This window comes from Hemiscyllium ocellatum, chromosome 30, assembly GCF_020745735.1.
Source record: "Hemiscyllium ocellatum isolate sHemOce1 chromosome 30, sHemOce1.pat.X.cur, whole genome shotgun sequence".
NCBI classification, from domain to species: Eukaryota; Metazoa; Chordata; class Chondrichthyes; order Orectolobiformes; family Hemiscylliidae; genus Hemiscyllium; species Hemiscyllium ocellatum.
Window position 1 is genome coordinate 34,278,168 of NC_083430.1, and position 22,340 is coordinate 34,300,507.

Genomic DNA, 22,340 nt, shown 5'->3' on the forward strand with positions numbered 1-22,340 from the left:
TCTAATTAAAAATAATTCATAAGTCATATGTCTTTAGAGTTACACAGCACGGAAACAGGCCCATCAGCTCAACTCGTCCACGCCCACCGGGTTTCCTAAACCGAACTAGTCCAATTTACCTGTGTTTGGCCCATACCCCTCTAAACCTGTCATATCCAAGTACTTGTCCAAATGTCTTTTAAATGTGTATGAACAATCAATTTTTTACTCCCCATTTATAAATTGAAAGCTGACAGTGTGACTTCATGATCCGAATACCTCAGAAAAGTGAGGCAAATCAGTCGAGGTTCCTTTTTAATGCAATCATAAAGAGTTTCTTTTGTTTTAAAACTCAGTTGTGATTTGGGTTACTTCAGTGTTCAGGTCCTGCCCCCTGGTATAGTGTGATCCCTTGCGGGGCTTGTCCACGCCTAGTCATACTGACTTGTTGACCATCTCGGACGGGGTGCAGGCACAGACTGACTCCCTGTTGGACTTCCTGGCTCGCGTGAAGCTGTTCTGCTCCAGCCTTGAGCGCAAGGGTAAGCAAAACTCCCGGAAACAACGCTTGAAGTTCTCGTCCAGGAAGGCATAGAGCACAGGGTTCAGGCAGCTGTTGGTGTAACCCAGGGCGATGCAGAAATGCCAGCTGGCCGTCACTAAAGGGCTCGGGTTGATCACCACCAGTGTCTTGACAATCACGAAGATGTGGATAGGTGTCCAGCAGATGATGAAGATGGCCACCACGACCAGCACCATCCGCGTGATCCTTCGCAGATTCCTGTCCTTCTCTTTGGAGCCAGAGAGAAGGCGGACGCTTTTCAGACGCAGAATCATCAGGCCGTAGCAGATGGTAATGACCAGGACTGGGATCACGAAGGCAAATATGAAGACACAGATTTTGGTTACGTTGTCCCAGTACCAAGTTGGGGCTGGAAACTGTATGGTACACATCACGTTCCCTGAATCGGAAGAAAAGAAGAAGAGATGCAAATAAATGAGGCTTTTCGCTTTTTAAAATACAAGTACGCATATTCGTGTTTGGAATGCAAACTTGCGAGCAGTGTCAGTATTTATTGCCCAACCTCTCAGTTGTCCTCGAGAAGATAATGGAACATTTGATACTTGGAAAGCAGCAGCCTCTATGGTGTAAGATGTTCCCAAATCTGTGGTTGGATAGGAATTTTAACTGAATATTTATCTTTGCTGAGATATCAGCTTCCAGACCACGAATCCATCTGGGAAAATACCCGTGCGAATGAAAACGATTAACTTGAATTTACATAGAGTCTGTTATATCCTCAAGGAGAAAGTGAGGACTGCAGATGCTGGAGATCAGAGCTGAAAATGTGTTGCTGGAAAAGCGCAGCAGGTCAGGCAGCATCCAAGGAGCAGAAGAATCAACGTTTCGGGCATGAGCCCTTCTTCAGGAATGAGGAAAGTGTGCCCAGCAGGTTAAGATAAAAGATAGGGACGAGGGACTTGAGGGAGGGGCGTTGGAAATGCGATAGGTGGAAGGAGGTTAAGGTGAGGGTGATAGGCGGAGTGTGGGTGGGGGCGGAGAGGTCAGGCAGAAGATTGCAGGTTAGGAAGGTGGTGCTAAGTTCGAGGGTTGGGACTGAGACAAGGTGGGGGGGGGAGGGGAAATGAGGAAACTGGAGAAATCTGAGTTCATCTCTTGTGGTTGGAGGGTTCCTAGGCGGAAGATGAGGCGCTCTTCCTCCAGCTGTCGTGTTGCTATGGTCTGGCAATTGAGGAGTCCAAGGACCAGCATATCCTTGGTGGAGTGGGAGGGGGAGTTGAAGTGTTGAGCCATGGGGTGGTTGGGTTGGTTGGTCCGGGCATCCTAGAGGTGTTCCCTGAAACGTTCTGCAAGTAGGTGGCCTGTCTCCCCAATATAGAGGAGGCCACATCGGGTGCAACGGATGCAGTTAATGATGTTTGTGAAGGTGCAGGTGAATTTGTGGCGGATATGGAAGGATCCCTTGGGGCCTTGGAGGGAAGTAAGGGGGGAGGTGTGGGCGCAAGTTTTGCATTTCTTGCGGTTGCAGGGGAAAGTGCCGGGTGTGGAGGTTGGGTTGATGGGGGATGTGGACCTGACGAGGAAGTCACGGAGGGAGTGGTCTTTTCGGAACGCTGATAGGGGAGGGGAGGGAAATATATCCCTGGTGGTGGGGTCCGTTTGGAGGTGGCGGAAATGGCGACTAATGATATGATGTATATGGAGGTTGGTGGGGTGGTAGGTGAGGACCAGTGGGGTTCTGTCCTGGTGGCGATTGGAGGGGCAGGGCTCAAAGGCGGAGGAGCGGGAAGTGGAGGAGATGCAGTGGAGGGCATCGTCGATCACGTCTGGGGGGACATTGCGGTCTTTGAAGAAGGAGGTCATCTGGGTTGTACGGTATTGGAACTGGTCCTCCTGGGAGCAGATGTGGCGGAGACGAAGGAGTTGGGAATATGGGATGGCGTTTTTACAGGGGGCAGGGTGGGAGGAGGTGTAGTCTAGGTAGCTGTGGGAGTCGTCGGTTTATAGTAAATGTCCGTGTTGATTCGGTCGCCCGAGATAGAAATGGAGAGGTCTAGGAAGGGGAGGGAGGAGTCTGAGATGGTCCAGGTAAATTTGAGGTCGTGGTGGAAAGTGTTGGTAAAGTGGATGAACTGTTCAACCTCCTCATGGGAGCACGAGGAAGCACCGATACAGTCATCGATACAGTCGACGCAGCTACACTGGCACCACCCCCCACCTTTTCCTCTGCTACATCAATGGTCAATGGTCTACAGTTCCTTGACTTTAACTTACCACCAGTCTTAAATAATGGCACCTCATTGTCCAATCTTCCAGCACCTCACCTGTGGCTATTGATGATACAAATATCTTGTCAAGGGGCCCAGCAATTACTTCCCTAGCTTTCCACAACGTTCTGGGGTACATCTGATCAGGTCCTGGTGATTTATGCGTCGTAAGACATCCAATACCTCTGCCTTTATAATATGGACAGTTTTCTTGCTCAGAGAAAACAGGTTCACTTGCATGAGGAATAATTTTTCTGGTCCTCAGTCAATTTTGCATTGTAAAGTACAGCAGGAGGCCATTCAGCCCCACGTGCATCTGCTAGCTCTTTGAGAGTGCTATCCTCTTCTCTCGCCCTATCCCTGTGATCTCGTAAAACAAATTTCAGTCTAGAGATTGCTTATTTCCCTTTGGATAATTAGGATTAAATCTGCTTCCATCTCCCTTTCAGGCAGTGCATTCCAGATTGTAACTTGCGGCACAGAAAAATAAAGCTACACATCGCTGTTCTGTTTTTTTTTGCTCACTATCTTAAATCTGTGCGGCATTTGGACCCTCTATCTTTGGAGGCAGCTTCCTCATGAATCGTTGTTTTAAAACCTCCAGGATTCTGAATACCCCACTTAACTCACCTGTTGGCCATCTCTGCTCCAAGGAGATGAATTCCTAGCCGCTAATGATAGTTTTCATTAGTTCTTATCCATGTTTCTACTAAACTCTGCTGCACAATAACCTGGAAGGTAACAGTGAACTCTGCTCCTTGTTAAATAAATGCCACACAGAGGCAATTGAAAAGTGGAGGATTGAAATGACTGGCCTTGCACAGCTACTGAAATTGGACAGAGAACACTGATTTTTTTGCTTACCTTTGTCACCGGGCTTCGTGACAGCCATGACCATAACTGGGACCCCAATGGCAGATGATAGGAGCCACACGCAAACATTGACGATCTTTGCATTGGTGGGCGTGCGGAAATCTAGCGCTTTAACCGGGTGACACACAGCAATGTAACGGTCGACGCTCATCATGGTCAGGGTGAAGATGCTGGTGAACATATTGTAGTAGTCAATTGACAGGACTGTTTTGCACAACAACTCGCCGAAGGGCCACGTTTCCATCAAGTATTTGGCACTCTGGAATGGCAGTGTGCTCGTAGCTAATGCATCGGCCAAGGCGAGGTTGAAGATGTAAATGTTGGTGGCTGTTTTCATTTTTGTGTATCTGGGAAAGGAACAGGAAGAAGCGTCACATGTTGTAGGAGGATTAGTCTATGAATGAACTAGGCCTTTATCCTTTCTGCACAGTGGCTGGTAGTTATAGTGATGGATTTCCGCAGATAAGGGTAAAATCTGGGACTGTTGGGCAGCAGTCCGTCCTCATGGGTCAGTCATCACTGGGAGGTGTAGTGGGACTAATCCAAACTCATGTTCTAAATATATGGCCTATTTTTATACACAGTGAAATTTGTATCTAATAAAGCAAATCCGGAACTTAAAGCTACTCTAATGACAACCTTTTTTTAAAAAGAACCCATCTGGATCACCAAATCCTTCAGGGAAGACACCCTTATCTGGTCTGGCCCACATGTGACATCAAACCCATAGCCATATAGTTGATTCTTAACTGTCTTCTGGACAATTAAACATGGGCAATAAATGCTGCCCATGTTCCATGAAAAAATTAAAAAAAAACTTCATCATTGCCCTATGCATCTTTATTCACATGTGAACATATACTTCACAGGCGTAATCACTAAATAACAAAAGGAAGATAAAACTGTGGCTATTTATTGTCATCCCAATTTAACACTTTTGAGGCCCCAAGCTCAACTAAAGAATCATTTGTGTTGTGGTCAACTAAACCTGTACAAATCAGTTGGTCTGTATGTCTGACTCATTACCTCCCTGCTCAATGGAATTATGTAACATCCATAACTGACTTTAGATATCTCAAGTGCTTTATAACCTTGTGATTATTGTTGAAATGCATAAAATATAGTAACTAATTTGCACACTGGAATGTCCTATAAATGGAAAAGTGATAACGACCCAATAATCTGATTCAGTAATGTTGTTGAGAGAGAAGCTTTGTCCCAAAACACAAAGGAGAACTCCCCTGCTCTTTGAGTAGTGCCATGGGTGCTCCTGAGAGAGGAGATAAGACCTCACTTTAACCTCTCATCTAGAAGGTGAAACATGGGGATTCTTCATCTTGTGCTCTGTCTTGGAAGTGAGATTGAAATCCAGATTTTCTAACTTAGAGGTGAGAGTGCTATAGTCATCCATCAGAAAGCATTTAATGCAATCCTTAGATGTTAATTAGATATACTAGCCTTTAATGTCAAAGTGTATTTAGTGACAACGCTGCTGTAAGTCAACAGCCAACTCTGTTTGACCAATTCATCAGTCCAATGTCAATTGATGTAGCCTCAAGCAGTTAAAGATTTTCCTGGTACCTTAAATCACAAGCCATGGCTTTGATAGAACAGGAAATACAGAGAAAGTTAAGCTGAATCTGCTCTTTGCTTTGTCCAGGAAATTGTTCTTTAAAAATATTCAACATCTTAACAGAGTAAGTGGAGGATTGATTGGAATTAAGTTGCGACCTGTTTCTCTGATTTTATGAACAAGCTAACTGAAAAGTTTCCGAAATCATATCCCTGACAATTTAATTTCCTATATATATGCATTGCTTTTATACATTGGCCACATGTTTCAGTTCAATTGCAGTTTATGATATCTTAAGGCAACCATTCAGCCATTTTAAAATACCAACCTCACTGTCCTATAGCTGAACACTTCAACTACCCCTCCCACTCTGCCAAGGACATGCAGGTCCTGAGCCTCCTCCATTGCCACACCCTAACCACTCAATGCTTGGAGGAAGAGTGCCTCATCTTCCTCTTTGGGACCCTGCAACCACACAGAATCAATGTGGATTTTTCACCAGTTTCCTCATTTCTCCTGCCCCCACCTCATCCCTCCAATTTGGCACTGTCCTCTTGAATTGCCCCACCTGTCCATTTTTCCTTCCCACCTATTCCGCTCCACCCTCCTCTCTGACCTATCACCATTACCCCCACCTCCATCTACCCATCACACTCTCAACTACCATACCCCCAAGCCCCACCCCCCTCCCATTTATCTCACCACTCCCTTGGCTCATAAGCCTCATTCCTGATGAATGGCTTTTTTCCAAAACATTGATTCTCCTACTCCTTGGATGCTGCCTGACCTGCTGTGCTTTTCCAGCACTACACTCTCAACTCTGAAATTTCCAGCATCTGCAGTCCTCGTTTTCTCCCATTTTAAATTATTGCTGACACAAGTGATGGGAACACATTATGCAGAGCTCTAAGCAATTTAATAAGAGTGGCTTCCAATTCTGAATGGTTTGGATTTGTGTGATAATTAATGAAAGAACCAGAGGAAACATTAGAATTATTTATAATGCAGCAAATATGGCAGAGACATTTATGTCCTGGCAAGAGGGTAGATGGTGCCTTGGTTTCACGTCTCACCTGAAAGCTGATATACATGACAGTGTAGAACTCCCTCAGGAGGATTGGCTTAGGTTATGTGTACAAGCCTCTGGAATGAGACACAAACACCCACAATTCTCCCTCAAAAGGTGAGAATAGCATTTACATTTTGGTTTTTGGATTGAGCTGGTTTCACACGGAGGGATTGGAAATTAGGATTTTCTCTTGTAAAATCATTGATACTAATGGAAAGTGTTAATTTCAGAGTAAGATATGGCAAGAAGCATAATTTTGGCATGAACTAAAACGATTTATGAAGCAACTTGAACAATCTCCTTGCTTTGTTTTTATTGCACAATAAAGAAATTGCAGCTGACTGCGGAAGTAAATGTAACAACAAACTAATTATAAACTGCTTCGTATGGCTAGATGGTAGTGTTTCTTCAGGTTTATAGTGAAATAAGATGAGCTGTTACTGTGACATAAATTGCCTTCTGCATTTTACAGTTATCATTGAGTGACCTATTCTGCTGTGAGATGAAAGTCATGCTTTGGACAATCAAGAAGTATTTCTTGCTTTCTCTAGATGCAAACAGCTTACAACTAAAGTCTGATTCATGATATTACTGAATGAAGGCATGTTTCTGAGGTAAAGGTAAATGAGCTGCAATTACTGAAAATCTGAACTGACAATAATAAAATTGAGAAAAATATACTAGTAACTGTACAATAGACCAGGATGTTGTTGGGCTTTTGTAACATCTCAATTGGTTCATTAAAGTGAGCCAAAAGAGAAGGAAACCTATCTTCCTTGCCCAATCTGGGTCTACGTAAAGCTGCAGTCCTATAAGAGTTGACTCTAACTACTATCAATTAATAAACCACACAGTATATCAAGACGTAATGAAGGGAAAAGGTTCAAGACGAGGCATCGCTAGTATCTTCTCAGGGTAACTCGAATTGGAAATTAAATGCAAGTCTTGCCCATTTCCCTAGAATGAAAATAACAAAATGTGAGAAAAGCATAGCAAGGCCACCAACAAGAAAGGACAGGTAACAATGCTATGTAGTGTTCTTCACCCAGGATAGATAAATGTCCCGAGTGTTTAAACCATCGATTCACTTTTCAGATGTTTACGGGACTGCTGGGTAATCCCAAACTTTTCTGGACCCAAGAGTTCTTTCCCATTTGAACTTTGGAGGGACTAAAATCAACTCCATCTCTCACACCCAACACTAACCAGGGGCTGGATTCTCCTTGATTTTCACAACATCAAAAAAACTGTCAGTAACAATTTGCACTTATCTAAGGCTTTGAAAAAGTGCTATACTGAGAAATACTCAATAAGAAAATACTATAAGAGGTGAACCAAATCTGAGTCAAACTGATGTATTTTAAAACAGTTCTTAAATTAAGTGAGGAAAGCATAGGAGACAGTGCAGAGGGAGAAGGCTTTAGGCAGGGAATTCCAGAAGACATGGTGAAAAAGGGCTCACAAAAAAATGCAGGCCTACCAATGAAAGGTGAAATTATAAGACTGATAGACAAGGACAGCTATACACTGGGAGAGAATGTTAAATGAGAAATGTTGGATCCATAAGAGCCAGTGTAGGTCAGTGAGCATGGAAAGATGGCTGAGTAGGACTTACCAGAATAGGACATGGGCTGGCAACTCCCTGCAAAGCGTACAGGTGGATGACTTCCACACTAAACCACTTCACGCTGACTGCTGCTACAATCTATTCCCTTTCATTTCTTTCTCTCTCTTTTACCCACTCTCTCCTCTTCCCCCCTCTAACTTTCTGCACTCTCTTTCCCTTTCTCTTTGCCACTCCACCTTTCTACCTCTCTCTACCTTTCTATCTCCTCTCGTTCCCTTTTTGTCCAGTTTACTCCCTTTATCTACCTCTCCCTTTTTTCCTCTCTTTTTCCCTTTTTTCTCTCTATTATTCTTCCCTCCTTTTATATCCCTGTTCCCTCTCTTTCTCTCTCTTATTTTGTATCTCCCTCTCTTTAACCCTCCTTTCACTCATGCTTCTTTGCCTCTTTTCCTTCTTTTCCCACTCCCATTCCCTCTTTCTTTATTTCTCTCTTCTCATTCTTCCCCACTCTGTCATTCTATCTCTTTATCTTGTCTACTTTCACTCTCTCTCCATTTTAATCTTTCCATTTTCCTTTCTTTTTTCGTCTGTTTATTTCTCCCTCATTTCTCCTCCACTTTCCTTCTCTCTCTCCCTCTCCCTGTCCTTCTTCCACTCCTTCTATCACCATCCCTTTCTCCCAGTTACATTGTTTGTCTATCTTTGACTTCTCTCCCTCTTTCTTCTATTTCCTCTTTCTCACTTTACCTATTTTCTTTCCTTCTTGCTTTCCTTCTCTTTCCCTCTTCCATTGTCTTTCCTCTCCCTTATTCAGAATACTCAGAATAACCTTGTTTAAGCTCAGAATAGTTGGCAGCGTCAATACTGACTAAGAGACTGACAACCCTATATCTTCAACCATGATTACTTGGTACTGCAAATTATGGAAGAGGAAAGAAAAAAATTAAGACTTTTAACAGCTATGTGCAAAACAGATTACTTTCGAACTCTGCATAACTAGGCATTTCAGTCAGCTCCTGAAGCAAATAAAAGAAAAACATTGAACAAGAAAATAACAGACATTAGAAGAAGATTCCCTGGCAGTCCCTGATCCTATAGAATGAGAAATGGAAAGAAATCTGAATAGGGGCCACGTGTGATCAGACATATCCGGCTAATTTTGCAAATGCAGACATCAATGCTTGAGAGCACATTGTCACTTCTGAAAGACATTAATTTCTTTTCCTTTCACACATCCCAGAGCACTTTGCAACCGATGAAAGACTTTTGAACTGTGGTAATTGTTATAATGGAAGGAATGCAGCAACCAATTTGCATGCAGAAAGTTCCATCAAAAAGCAAAATGTTAATAACTATAATTTTTGTTAATTGTGTTGGGATTTAAATCCATAACTTTTGAGCAATGGCATGAATGCTACCCACTGAACAACAGCTGGTGAGAGTTGGCAGAAGTACCTAGTACCCCAATGGTTTGTTAAATCACATTGATGCCAAGTCCATTAGAAAATAATGACCAACATCTACTCTGAACTTTTCATATCAGATTGCAAAGCCCTTTATCAGAACCTTATCAATATCAATCATTGAGTGATATGAAAAGGTCAACACATATCTTCTTTCTCTTGGCTATGAAACCCAAACTAGTCCTTTAGGAAATATCTAAATGTCTAATTTCTGCTGTGTGAATACTCTTCTGAAGTCTTTCTTCAGCAACGTTACAGAAAACCTTACCAGAGCTTATAGTTCTGTACTTGACCTGGGGACATTGGCTTAAAAATGAGATATCCTAACTTGAAATTGTTGTATTCCATCTATCACTTTTGAAAACCATATACCTGAAAAATAAAGGGGAATAGAGACAGGAGTAGGCACTCAACCCCGTGAGCTGTCTTGCCATTCAGTCCAATCAAGGCAGCTCTGTATGTCAACTCCATTTCCCCAATTTTGTTCCAAATACCAAGATACTCTTAGTAAAATTAGTTAATTCTCATTTCTACCTGAATGCAAGGTTTTTTTTGTTTCATGTTGTTACGGGAAGAGAGCAGAAGAGAGCACCTCTTCAAGGTGAGAGGTCGAAAGTTTAAGGGGGGTGCAAGTACTTCACACAGAGGGTGGTGGGCACCTGGAACGTGCTGCAAGCAGAGGTGATAGACGCAGGCACGGTAGATTCATTTAACAGATGCAAGAGTAGGTGGGGAGCAGAGGGATACAGATGCTTAGGAATTGACCAACAGGTTTAGACAGTACATTTGGATTGGCTCAGGCTTGGAGGACTGAAGGGCCTGTTCCTCGGCTGTAAATTTCTTTGTTCATTGTTCTAAGATGATCTTCAGTTGAAGAGATGGATCCTGCAGCTGCCTAATGATTCTGGAATACATGTCTCGACAAATGAAGGGCAAGAAGAAGAATAATCAGAACATGCTTTACTGCTGGAAGTGTATTCAAGGAACTCTACAAAAAGGAGGAAATTGCCTGGAGACTGTCAACTTTACTACTCAGACTGGGATATGGAAAACTCTTAAGAGTAACCATGTACTGTTTGCTGAAAGGGATGGTGGATGATCAGTATACAAGGAGAATGCCACTCTGTAGTTTAGTTATCTACAAAAGAAAATAACATTTCATCAATTGTGCTTTTAGTTATTTGTTACAGTAAAAAAAATTAAAACATGAAATCTTGATGTGTTTTTTTTTGTTATTCACCAGAAATTTAAATTTTCCTTTAAATAAAAACAGTCTCTGTGGAGATTATAGCAAAATTTAGAACTCCTAACAAGAGGAAGAAAAAGGTAATCAAGATAAAAGACAGACTGAGTTGGTTCAGACTCTGGCACAAATTAAATAATATGAAATGAAGGAAGGGAGAAGAAGAAGAAAGACAAAGAGAAATGCAAAAACTTGAAATTGAAAATGAGAAAGAAGTATAAGAAAAGACTGTTAATAGAATAAAAGAAAGTATTCCAGAGAAAGAGAGAGAGAGAAAACGCAGGACATTTGAACTGGCTAGAGAAAGGCAGCCTGAAGCATTAACTCTATTTCTCTCTCCGCTTATGATAACTGTTAAGGACTTCCAGCATGTTCTGTTGATATTGTAATTGCTGTTCCCTATCCTCTTCCAAATATCCCTGTTCTGATACCACCTCAAAAATTCATTCCATCCAAATTACTTGAATAATGAAGATGGATTACATCATCCAAAAGACCAAAGCTTCTGTGTTTTTATTTATCTACTCTCCAAACCATGACTTTTTAAAAAAGAACAGCATTGATTTCAAATTGACTTTGATTTAAATATCAAAGGTGAAATTTAGAAATGTTTGGCCATAAATGCTCTTGAATGTCTGGCTTATTGTGAAGCAATTTGTTTCTGACAGCATCAGATCCCCAGGGAGCTTTTGAGTATATTTGGTTACAGTCTTATGAGATAATGTGTAATTGAAATTCTGGACACCAGTATAAAGATCACTGTGTTATGTCAATATTTTGCAAATTGAATGGTTTTTAAAAGGCTCTTTAATTGGGTTTGTCAATGGATGTGACAGTTGATAAAATACAACAGAATTAGTGAGAGCATCCTTGGAAATGCAATATTGGACAATTGCCACCTAGCACTCTCTAGTGACAATTCTTCCATTTGGCTCATTAATATCCTCAAATAGTAATGCTGAAATCAGAATGGAGGTTGCCAGGTAATTTAGAAATGTAATTTCATCCATGGTAGATCATTCATCTTCCTCTTATGTTATGAATCAATTATTTATTTAAAGTGAGATTTAGTCTGATATATGATTGCAGGGAATAAATGTTAGCTCATTATGATAATCACTGCACTGGTGCTTTATGACATATTTTTGAAATTAAATTGACAGTGTACCTGCACCTCATTGGCTGGAATAGACTTTGGAATAGAGGTCATGAAAAGTACTGTATAAGTGCAAGTTCTTCCTTTAGCTCTGCTTCTTTGTTATACTGAAATACATTCCATATTTTTTCTGTTCTGGCTGTACAGATTAATTCGTGACAGTATGTTGCTGAGAAAAGAAACAGAGGTGGTTGGCTCCTGGTTGGCCACCTTCATGGTCAGGGGAAGGAATATGCTGTACAGCCCAACACTGAAACTCCAGGATGTAAGAGTTTGAAGAACTGAATCTCACTGGTCCTGAGTTATCTCCCAGCAATCATAGCAAATTGGACTACTGCAATTGGCAGCATTTTTCGAGAGGGTTCTTGCTCTGATTGCCATCCAGTGAAGAGATTTACTGGGGTACAAATTCAAAGGAATGCCTTAGACAAAATCATGCTCAGGAATGAAGGGCTTATGCCTGAAATGTCTACTGTCCTGCTCCTCGGATGCTGCCTGACCTGTTGTGCTTTTCTAGCATTACACTTTTCAATTCTGATCTCTAACATCTGCAGTCCTCACTTTCTCCTATCCTATGATTAATGCCAACCAGGAATTTTATCAATCCTATTTATCTATTTTTAACATTATTTTGTTGTGATTCCATCTATACGTTACATTTACTCTGCTTACAAGCCTCATATTAATGACATTGTTTTATTGAACATAGAGCATTATAGCCCTTGATGTTGTACTGACCTGTGGAACCAACCTGAAGCCTGTCGATCCTACACTATTCCATTTTCATCTATATGTTTATCCAATGACCATTTACATGTCCTTAAACTTGGCGAATCTACTACTGTTACAGGCAGTGCATTCCATGCCCCTACTACTCTCTGAGTAAAGAAACTACCTCTGACATCTGTCCAATATCTATCACCCCTCAATTTATAGCTATGTCCCCTTGTGCTAACCATCATCATCTGAGGGAAAAGGCTGTCACTGTCAACCCTATCTAATCTTCTGAAAATCTTACATGTCTCAATGAGTCACCTCTCAATCTTCTCTTCAGTGAAAACAGCCTCAAGTCCCTCAGCCTTTCCTCATAAGACCTTCCTTCCATACCAGGCAACATCCTGGTAAATCTCCTCTGAACCCTTTCCAAAGCTTCCACATTCTTCCTATAATGTGGTGACTAGAACTGTACGCAATGCTCCAAGTGTGGCCGCACTAGAGTTTTGTTCAGCTGTAGCATGACCTCATGGTTCTGAAACTCAATCACTCTACCAATAGAAGCTGAGACACCATATGCCTCCTTAACAACCCTGTCAATCTGGGTGGCAACTTTCAGGGATTTATGTACATGGACACTGCAATCTCTCTGCTCTTTTACACTATCAAGAATCTTACCATTAGCCTAGTACACGTTATTCCTGTTACCCTTTCCAAAGTGTATCACCTCACACTTTTCAGCATTAAGTTCCATTTGCCACCTCACAGCCCAGCTCTACAGCTTATTTATGTCCCTCTGTAACCTGCAACATCCTTCAGTACTATCCATAACTCCACTGACCTTAGTGTCATCTGAAAATTTACTAGCCCATTCTTCTATGCCCTCATCTAGGTCATTTATAAAAAATGACAAACAACATCGGGGCAGCACGGTGGCACAGTGGTTAGCACTGCTGCCTCACAGTGCCTGAGACCCGGGTTCAATTCCCGACTCAGGCGACTGACTGTGTGGAGTTTGCACGTTCTCCCCGTGTCTGCGTGGGTTTCCTCCGGGTGCTCCGGTTTCCTCCCACAGTCCAAAGATGTGCGGGCCAGGTGAATTGGCCATGCTAAATTGCCCGTAGTGTTAGGTAAGGGGTAAATGTAGGGGTATGGCTGGGTTTCGCTTCGGCGGGTCGGTGTGGACTTGTTGGGCTGAAGGGCCTGTTTCCACTCTGTAAGTAATCTAATCTAATCTAAAAAAACAGTGGCCCCAAAACAGATCTTTGCTGTACACCACTAGTAATGAACTCCAGAATGAGCATTTCCCATCAACCATCACTTTCTGTCTTCTTTCAGCTAGCCAATTTCTTATCTAAACTGTTAAATCACCTTCAATCCCATGTATTTTGTGCAATTGCCTACTGTGGGGAACCTTACCGAATGCCTTACTGAATCCATATACACCACATCAACCTCTTTACCCTCATCAACCTGTTTGGTCACCATCTCAAAGAACTCAAAAAGGCTTTTGAGGCACGACCTACCCTTCACAAAACTGTGTTGATGATCTCTAATCAACTTATTCCTCTCTAAATGATTATAAATCCTATCTCTTGTAACCTTTTCCAACACTTTACCCACAACTGAAGTAAGGCTCACTGATCTATAATTGCCAGGGTTGTCTCTACTCTCCTTCTTGAACAAGGGAACATTTACTAACTTCTAGTCTTCTGGTACTATTCCTTGAGTCAATGATGCCATAATGATAAAAGCCAAAGGCTCTGCAATCTCCTCTGTGGCTTCCCAGAGAATCCTAGGATAAATCCCATCCGGCCCAGGGGACTTACATATTTTCACATTCTCCAGAATTGCTAACACCTCCTCCTTGTGAACCTTAATCCCATCTAGTCTACTAGCCTGTATCTCAGTAATCTCCTCGACAACCTTTTCCAGTGTGAATACTGAGGCAAAATATTCATTTAGTGCTTCCTCTATCTCCTTGGACTTCATGCATAACTTCCAATTACTATCCTTGATTGGCCTTAATCTTTCTCTAGTAATTCTTTTATTCCTGATATACCTATAGAAAGAAAACAAATTCAGAGAAAAAGATCAGGAGATTGTGTCAGTTTGCCTTAAATGTTGTATCTCAGTCAAAAGCACAAGTTGTATACATGACCATGAAGACGTTTTCTAACTATTAGAGTGCAGTATAGAGGATGCTAAAATGTCAAATATGCCATTTTTCAAATGCGATATTTAAATTGAGGCTCCTATCTACCTGCTCAGCTGCCATAAAAGCTTTCCTGGCACTATTCTCTGACCATTACAATAAAGCCAAGTAGCCTCTTCCTAGGCTGTAAATGTTTCATGATTTAATTCAAAGATAGTGAGAACCCTCTGGTAAACCACACCCCATTCACCTTAAGCATAGCCACCTTAAATCATGTGAACTGATTTGTTGCTTGTATTGCTTTCTGTGCACAAATGTTGCATTTACTTTTTTTAACAGGAACTGCAGCACTGCACAATTGCGGCACTCGACAGGAATTACTTGATGAATAATGACCACGCTCAGTCTAGTTCACCTTCAATTACTCCCAGACACAACAATGGTGGAGTTGTTAATTAATGAAAGGAACTAAGCTTTATCAATTAGTCTACAACAAACAGGAGGAAAACAGGAGGTGGAGAGTAGTTATAAACCAATACCATCTACTTTCAGAAAACAAACAAGTGACTTGCAAAGTAACTGGCTAGCTGTTATGTATCTTGGCATGTGCAGAGGATATGTTGACATAAAAATGAATGTTCCATTTTTACACCTGTTCCAGTTTGTATAGCTATTTCAAGACACAAAGGAACATTGGAGGCATGGATCATAGTTCAGTTGTGATTCATACAAACTTACACACTCTGAATGACCAAGACAATGGTTTCATGTGTAACCCAATGATGTTCAGAGAACTACAATGATTGATGTTTAGAAATAACTTGCATTTACAGATCGTCTTTCACAGCCTCAGGGTGTGACAGTGTTGCACAGCCAGTGAAGTACTTCCGCAGTGTAGTCATTGTTATTTGCGCACAAGAATCCACAAATAACAATGGCTTTGTACCAGTCAGAGAAGCTGTTTCTTTGTGATGTTGGTAGAGGAATGTGTCTTGGCTAAGATACCTGGCAATATTCCCCTGGTCTTCAAAATAGTTCAATGGGATGTTTTAGGTCTGCCTAAAAGCCTAGGTGGGGTCCAGGTTGAACGTCACATTCAAAAGATTGCATTGAAATGTTCTCTTAGTGCTGTGTTGGAGTGCCAGGCTGGATTATGTGCTAAAATCTCTAGAATGGGAGTTGAATCAATGTCATACTAACAGAATCTGCTCTTAATTAGTCTATCCATGATATAAGTGCAAATTAATTGGAATGACCATCAAAGTTTATGGCTAACACGATGATCAAGAATTGTGTATTGAATCATTAGTAATTCCACAGAATTGGTCAACCAAGGCTCAATGACAAAAATGTTTCCCACCAATTCCAGATGACCTAAAGTGAGTATTTGGAAACTAGACAAATACTTAAGGTGACACAAGCCAAACAGCATCTGAAAACAAATAACAAGTTAACACAAGACCTTTCATCGCTGCGGGGTTGCACCAGAAACATCCACTTGTGTTTTTCAGATGTTGACTTTGGTAGGCTTCCAGTTTTCACCATCCCTCTATACCTCTCCCTCACTGAGGACGAACGATCAGTCCTCAGCAAAGGACTCACCTTCATCCCCCTCCGTCCATGCATCAATGAATTTAATACAAGTCATGACGTTGAACAATTCTTCCGTCACCTCCGCCTCTGAGCTTACTTTCACAATCAGATTCCCACCCACCTTCCGAGGACCCCTTCGCCCACCTCCAACACACTGCATCCACCTGGACACCCCGCGTTGGCCTATTACCTGCCCTCGACCTCTTCATTTTCAACTGCCGTCGGGACATTAACTGCCTCAACCTGTCTACCCCTCTCCCCCACTCCAACCTCTCACCCTCACAACGCGCAGCCCTCCAATCCCACTGCTCCAATCCCAACCTCACCATCAAGCCAGCAGATAAAGGGGGTGCACTGGTAGTCTGGCGCACTGACCTCTACACCGCTGAAGCCAAATGCCAACTCGAGAACACCTCTTCCTACTGCTCCCTTGACCATGACCCCACCCCCTCACATCAAACCATCATCTCCCAGACCATACAGAACCTCATCACCTCAGGAGATCTCCCACCCACAGCTTCCAACCTCATAGTCCGGGAACCCCGCACTGCCTGGTTCTACCTCCTTCCCAAGATCCACAAGCCAGACCACCCTGGCCGACCCATTGTCTCAGCATGCTCCTGCCCCACTGAACTCATCTCTACCTACCTCGTCACTGTCCTATCCCCCCAGTCCAGGAACTCCCCACATACGTTCGAGACACCACCCATGCCCTCCACCTCCTCCAAGACTTCAGTTTCCCCAGCCCCCAACGCTTCATCTTCACCATGGATATCCAATCCCTCTACACCTCCATCTGCCATGACCAGGGCCTCCAAGCCCTCCATTTTGTCCTCTCCAGACATCCCCAAAAGTACCCTTCCACCAACACTCTCATTCGTTTGGTCGAACCGGTCCTCACCCTTAACAATTTCTCCTTTGAATCCTCCCACTTCCTCCAGACCAAAGGGGTAGCCATGGGCACACATATGGGCCCCAGCTATGCCTGTCTCTTTGTTGGCTATGTGGAACAGTCGATCTTCCGTAATTACACTGGCACCACTCCCCACCTCTTCCTCTGCTACATTGATGACTGCATTGGCGCCACCTCATGCTCCCACGAGGAGGTTGAGCAATTCATCAACTTCACCAACACATTCCACCCTGACCTTAAATTTACCTGGACCATCTCTGACACCTCCCTCCCCTTCCTGGACCTCTCCATCTCCATTAATGATGACTGACTTGACACTGACATTTTTTTACAAACCCACCGACTCCCACAGCTACCTGGATTACACCTCTTCCCGCCCCACCTCTTGCAAAAATGCCATCCCATATTCCCAATTGCTCCGCCTCCGCTGTATCTGCTCCCAGGAGGACCAGTTCCACCATAGAACATACCAGATGGCCTCCTTCTTTAGAGACCACAATTTCCCTTCCCATGTGGTTAAAGATGCCCTCCAATTCTTCTCGTCCACATCCCGCACCTCCACCCTCAGACCCCACCCCTCCAATCGTAACAAGGACAGAACGCCCCTGGTGCTCACCTTCCACCCTACAAACCTTCACATAAACCAAATCATCCGCCGACATTTCCGCCACCTCCAAAAAGACCCCAGCACCAGAGATATATTTCCCTTCCCACCCCTTTCCGCCTTCCGCAAAGACTGTTCCCTCCGTGACTACCTGGTCAGGTCCACGTCCCCCTACAACCTGCCTCCCATCCTGGCACCTTCCCCTGCCACCGTAGGAACTGTAAAATCTGCGCTGACACCTCCTCCCTCACCTCTATCCAAGGCCCTAAAGGAGCCTTCCACATCCATCAAAGTTTTACCTACACATCCACTAATATCATTTACTGTATCCGTTGCTCCCGATGTGGTCTCCTCTACATTGGGGAGACTGGGCGCCTCCTAGCAGAGCGCTTTAGGGAACATCTCCGGGACACCCGCACCAGTCTACCACACCACCCCGTGGCCCAACATTTCAACTCCCCCTCCCACTCTGCCAAGGACGTGGAGGTCCTGAGCCTCCTCCACCGCTGCTCCCTCACCACCAGACGTTTGGAGGAAGAATGCCTCATCTTCCACCTCGGAACACTTCAACCCCAGGGCATCAATGTGGTCTTCAACAGTTTCCTCATTTCCCCTTCCCCCACCTCACCCTAGTTCCAAACTTCCAGCTCAGCACTGTCCCCATGACTTGTCCGGACTTGTCCTACCTGCCTATCTCCTTTTCCACCTATCCACTCCACCCTCTCCTCCCTGACCTAGCACCTTCATCCCCTCCCCCACTCACCCATTGTACTCTATGCTACTTTCTCCCCACCCCCACCCTCCTCTAGCTTATCTCTCCACGCTTCAGGCTCACTGCCTTTATTCATGATGAAGGGCTTTTGCCCGAAACGTCGATTTCGCTGCTCCTTGGATGCTGCCTGAACTGCTGTGCTCTTCCAGCACCACTGATCCAGAATCTGGTTTCCAGTATCTGCAGTCATTGTTTTTACCTTCCAGTATTTACTTTCGGGGTTTCAGTGCTTTCCTCCTTTCCTTGTATCTTTGGATAATTGGATTTGGCACTCTCAAAGGGATTTGGGTACTTGGCAACTTGTTTCTCGACTTTTTTTGAGTATCTTTTAATAACCGCAATGTAGTCCTGATCAAAATGTCTCCGCTTCTAGTTGTAAAGGTTTATCACTTGGTTATCATGGTGTCGGGCATACAACGGCTACATTGAAAACATATTTGCAAAACTGATCCAAATCCGTCCTCGCCCTGCAGTTCCTGATCTAAGCTCTAAGCGGTGCTGTTGTTCCTGCACTTCCTCCCGGCCGTTTGCAAAGTTTATCCACATTTTCCATTGGCAGAATCTGCCAAATAACCCTTGTATTATCATAGACGGTTGCCAGACGCACCCCTTTGCAGATATTGGGATTGTGCTTCTAGACTTTCTGCTAGCCATAATCTGAGTGATAAAACTGGCTTTGGATAGCATTGTGATGCCCAGTTCATTACCAACTGCACTGCGAGGTGAGGAATAACGTTGACTGTGTTTTTAAACTCTCCATCTTCACGCGTATCTACCCAGGCTGCCGTACAGTGCTCATGGATGGAGCAGTTTTAAACGCTATTTCAGTTGGGTTGCCCAACACAATAAACTATGATCAGTTTCCAATCACAACACCATGATGTGAGATCCCGAGATGGTCCACTACAATGATCTCCGTGCTGTATACAGACGGTTCCACATATTTTGTGTTTGCAGTTTTATAAAAAAAACACACACATTTCGATAAGTCCATCATGTGTTAATGGAGAATGTGTGTGTGATTGTTTCAGGTGTCTGTGGGATCCCGTGTGTTGTATTTACATGTTTGTGCTCAGTTGAGGTATGCGTGTGTTTGAGACTGTGTTGATGTGTTAGTCCGTGTGCTTGAATCCATGTGTTACTCTATGGCGACGTTTGTATGTTTTGTATCCAGCTTGTATAGTCTGTGGTATGCTCGGTGTCCGTTAGAGAGTGTGGTGGGATGTATTACTGAAAATGTGTTGCTGGAAAAGCGCAGCAGGTCAGGCAGCATCCAAGGAGCAGGAGAATCGACGTTTCAGGCATGAGCCCTTCTACAGGAATTCAGCCCTTGTTCCTCATTCCTGAAGAAGGGTTCATACCCGAAATGTCGAATCTCCTGTTCCTTGGATGCTGCCTGACCTGCTGCGCTTTTCCAGCAACACATTTTCAGCTCTGACCTCCAGCATCTACAGTCCTCACTTTCTTCTGTTATGCATTGGTGGGTTTGTGTTAATGGGTGTTTATATCCATATGGGGAAGAGAGAGAGAGAGGATTACAGATGCTGGAGATCAGAGTCAAAAAGTGTGGTATTGAAAAAAGCCCAGCCGGTCAGGCAACATCCGAGGAGCAGGAGAATCGAACTTTCCAGCGTTCCTGATGAAGGGCTTATGCCCGAAACGTTGACCCTGCTGTGCTTTTCCAGCGCCACACTTCGATAACACATCGATATCTTTAAGCGAGCGTGTGTGATTCTGAGCTAATCTGTGCCGCCAGTCTCTGTGTTTGGAGCGCAGCTGTGTGGAGGTTTGGAGCTTTGTCCCTCGCCTGTATTCCATTGTCATGGAATCTCCCCTTCCGAACATACTCCTAATTCGACCTGTTGAAGAGGTGCCTTCAGATTAAGCAGACATAGCCAGCCAGTCAACGTTGGCTACATTCAGACAAAACCTATCATTCACTTGGGGCGAAGCTGTACCAAATGTTAACACTGAGTCGTGGGCAGGTCTCAAGGTGATCTAGGGCGCACCCAAGAACGAAACATAGTCAACCAGACTTCCTATTGTTTTTATTTATAGAGAATGAACTTTGGAAAGAAAATATTACTGAAATTGGTTACCAATAGTTTGTGATGTCACAAACCTAAAACTCGGAGCTCAGTCCTTCCAAATGTTAGGGATGGTTCAGTACCTGACTGAATGGGATAGCTGGCCATCCTGGTACAGCACAACAGCTGCAAGCTAATGTTTTGTGGCTGAGCAAGGAGCGGTGGGTGAACGACTTCAAAAAAAGATCATAAATGTTTTCCCTTATAGAACAGAGAGACCTAGGGGGTTCAGGTACATAATTCTTTGAAATTTACATCACAGGTAGACAGTTTAGCACCACTTGTCTTCATTGCTCAGATCTTTGAATGTAGGAGTTGGGACTTCATGTTGAGGGTATATAGGGTGATGGCGAGGCCTCTTCTGGATACAGTTTGCAGTTCTGGTCCCCCTGTTACAGGAAAGATATTATTAAATTGGAAGGGGTCCAGGAAAGATTTAGCAGGATGTTGCCGGGAATTGAGGGCTTGAGTTATAAAAATAGGCTCGGTTGGCTAAGACTTTTTCACTGGAGAGTAAGAGGTTGAAGGGGTGACCTGGTAGAGGTTTATAAAATTATGAGGGACATAGATAAGGTGATGAGCAAGGGCGTGGGAGTTCAAAGGGGCCATATTCTTAAGGCGAGAGGCAAAGATTGAACGAATACACTTAAAGGACAACTTTTTCACGCAGAGAGTGGTTCCTGTGGGGATTGAGCTGCCAGAGGAAGTGGTGAATGCTATACAGTTACAACGTTTAAACGGAATTTGAAAAAATACACGAACAGCAAAGGGTTTGAGGGAAATTAGCCAAACGCAGCAAGTGGGACTGATTTAGTTTGGGGACATGGTTAGACTGATTAGACGGAAGGGTTTGATTCCAGGCTGTATGACTCTGAGACTCAATGATTAATTTTCGGAACCGGATTCGATTGAAATGTTATAAAGATAGCAATGAGCATCAAATCGGACAAGCAGAGTTGGAACTGTTGCAATTTTTTTTATTGAAGTTCAAACTTTTCATCACGACAATTTTAGTTACTTTGTCGATTTCATGGGCAAACATTCTAAAAGCGTGCTTGATTAAATCACTTTCACTTCAGACCCGCTGATTGTTATTAGACAACACTTTAAAAGGTAATCTGAAATCCTTATAAGCACCAGCTTGTGTCCAGTGATAACTCCTGAAGTGTGGTTAAAGAAGACATTGGGAGGGTGACAAGAAGATATAGAAAGTGAAGGGGTGGCTGAGAAAACGTTATGGGGAGGAGGTGGTGTTAATGCTGAAGTGCCACTGAACTCCGGTGGCAATGCGCTAAGGTGCCGTAGTCTCGGTGCGATCTTTCTGTACAGTTCTGTTTCCCGCTCGGTTACCACTCTGCTGACGGCCAAGGTAAAATCGACAGGATTTCTTATGCAAAGGAATCGAGTCCTACCTGACAATCCCGTACATGACCAGGAAATTGCCAATGAGCCCGACCACACACACCACCGAGTAGAGCGCAGTGATGGCGAGGGCGATGACCGTGGACGTGGTGCTCTTGACCGGCTCAGTGCTGTTGGTCAGGCTCCCGTTGAGACCAAAAGAAGCGTTGAACGCCAGCCCCCAGTACAGTTCAGCGGTGTTCGCGGTGAACAGCTTCCGTTCAGCACTCGAGGTGGTGGACAGCTCCATGGCGCTCTCAGTTTCCCACCTCGTCCCAGAGACCCAACGAACAAGGAAGTCCGAGAGCAAGTGCAGCTTAAGGTCACATGTAAAACCGAGCCGGCTGGATGATCTCAGCCCAGGAGCTGCCTCGCTGCGGGTCACTTT

The 22,340-nt window shown here is 43.7% G+C and overlaps 1 protein-coding gene across 1 annotated transcript; it reads right to left on the reverse strand.

Moving 5' to 3' along the window:
* Positions 1-414: 414 nt before the first annotated feature.
* Positions 415-22,118, reverse strand: oprd1b (opioid receptor, delta 1b). Its single transcript, XM_060847214.1, has 3 exons — positions 21,964-22,118; positions 3,634-3,989; positions 415-941 (listed from the first exon to the last, which is right to left on the reverse strand). The coding sequence occupies exons 1-3, from the start codon at positions 21,978-21,980 to the stop codon at positions 415-417; spliced, it is 900 nt and encodes a 299-aa protein (XP_060703197.1). The 5' UTR covers positions 21,981-22,118.
* Between the last annotated feature and the right edge of the window lie 222 nt (positions 22,119-22,340).

What these genes read in the sequence shown, in the direction of transcription:
- oprd1b (XM_060847214.1), bottom strand. An exon ending in CACGAAGCCCGGTGACAAAG is followed by an intron (nt 942 to 3,633) that starts GTAAGCAAAAAA and finishes CTTCCGATTCAG; the next exon opens with GGAACGTGATGTGTACCATA.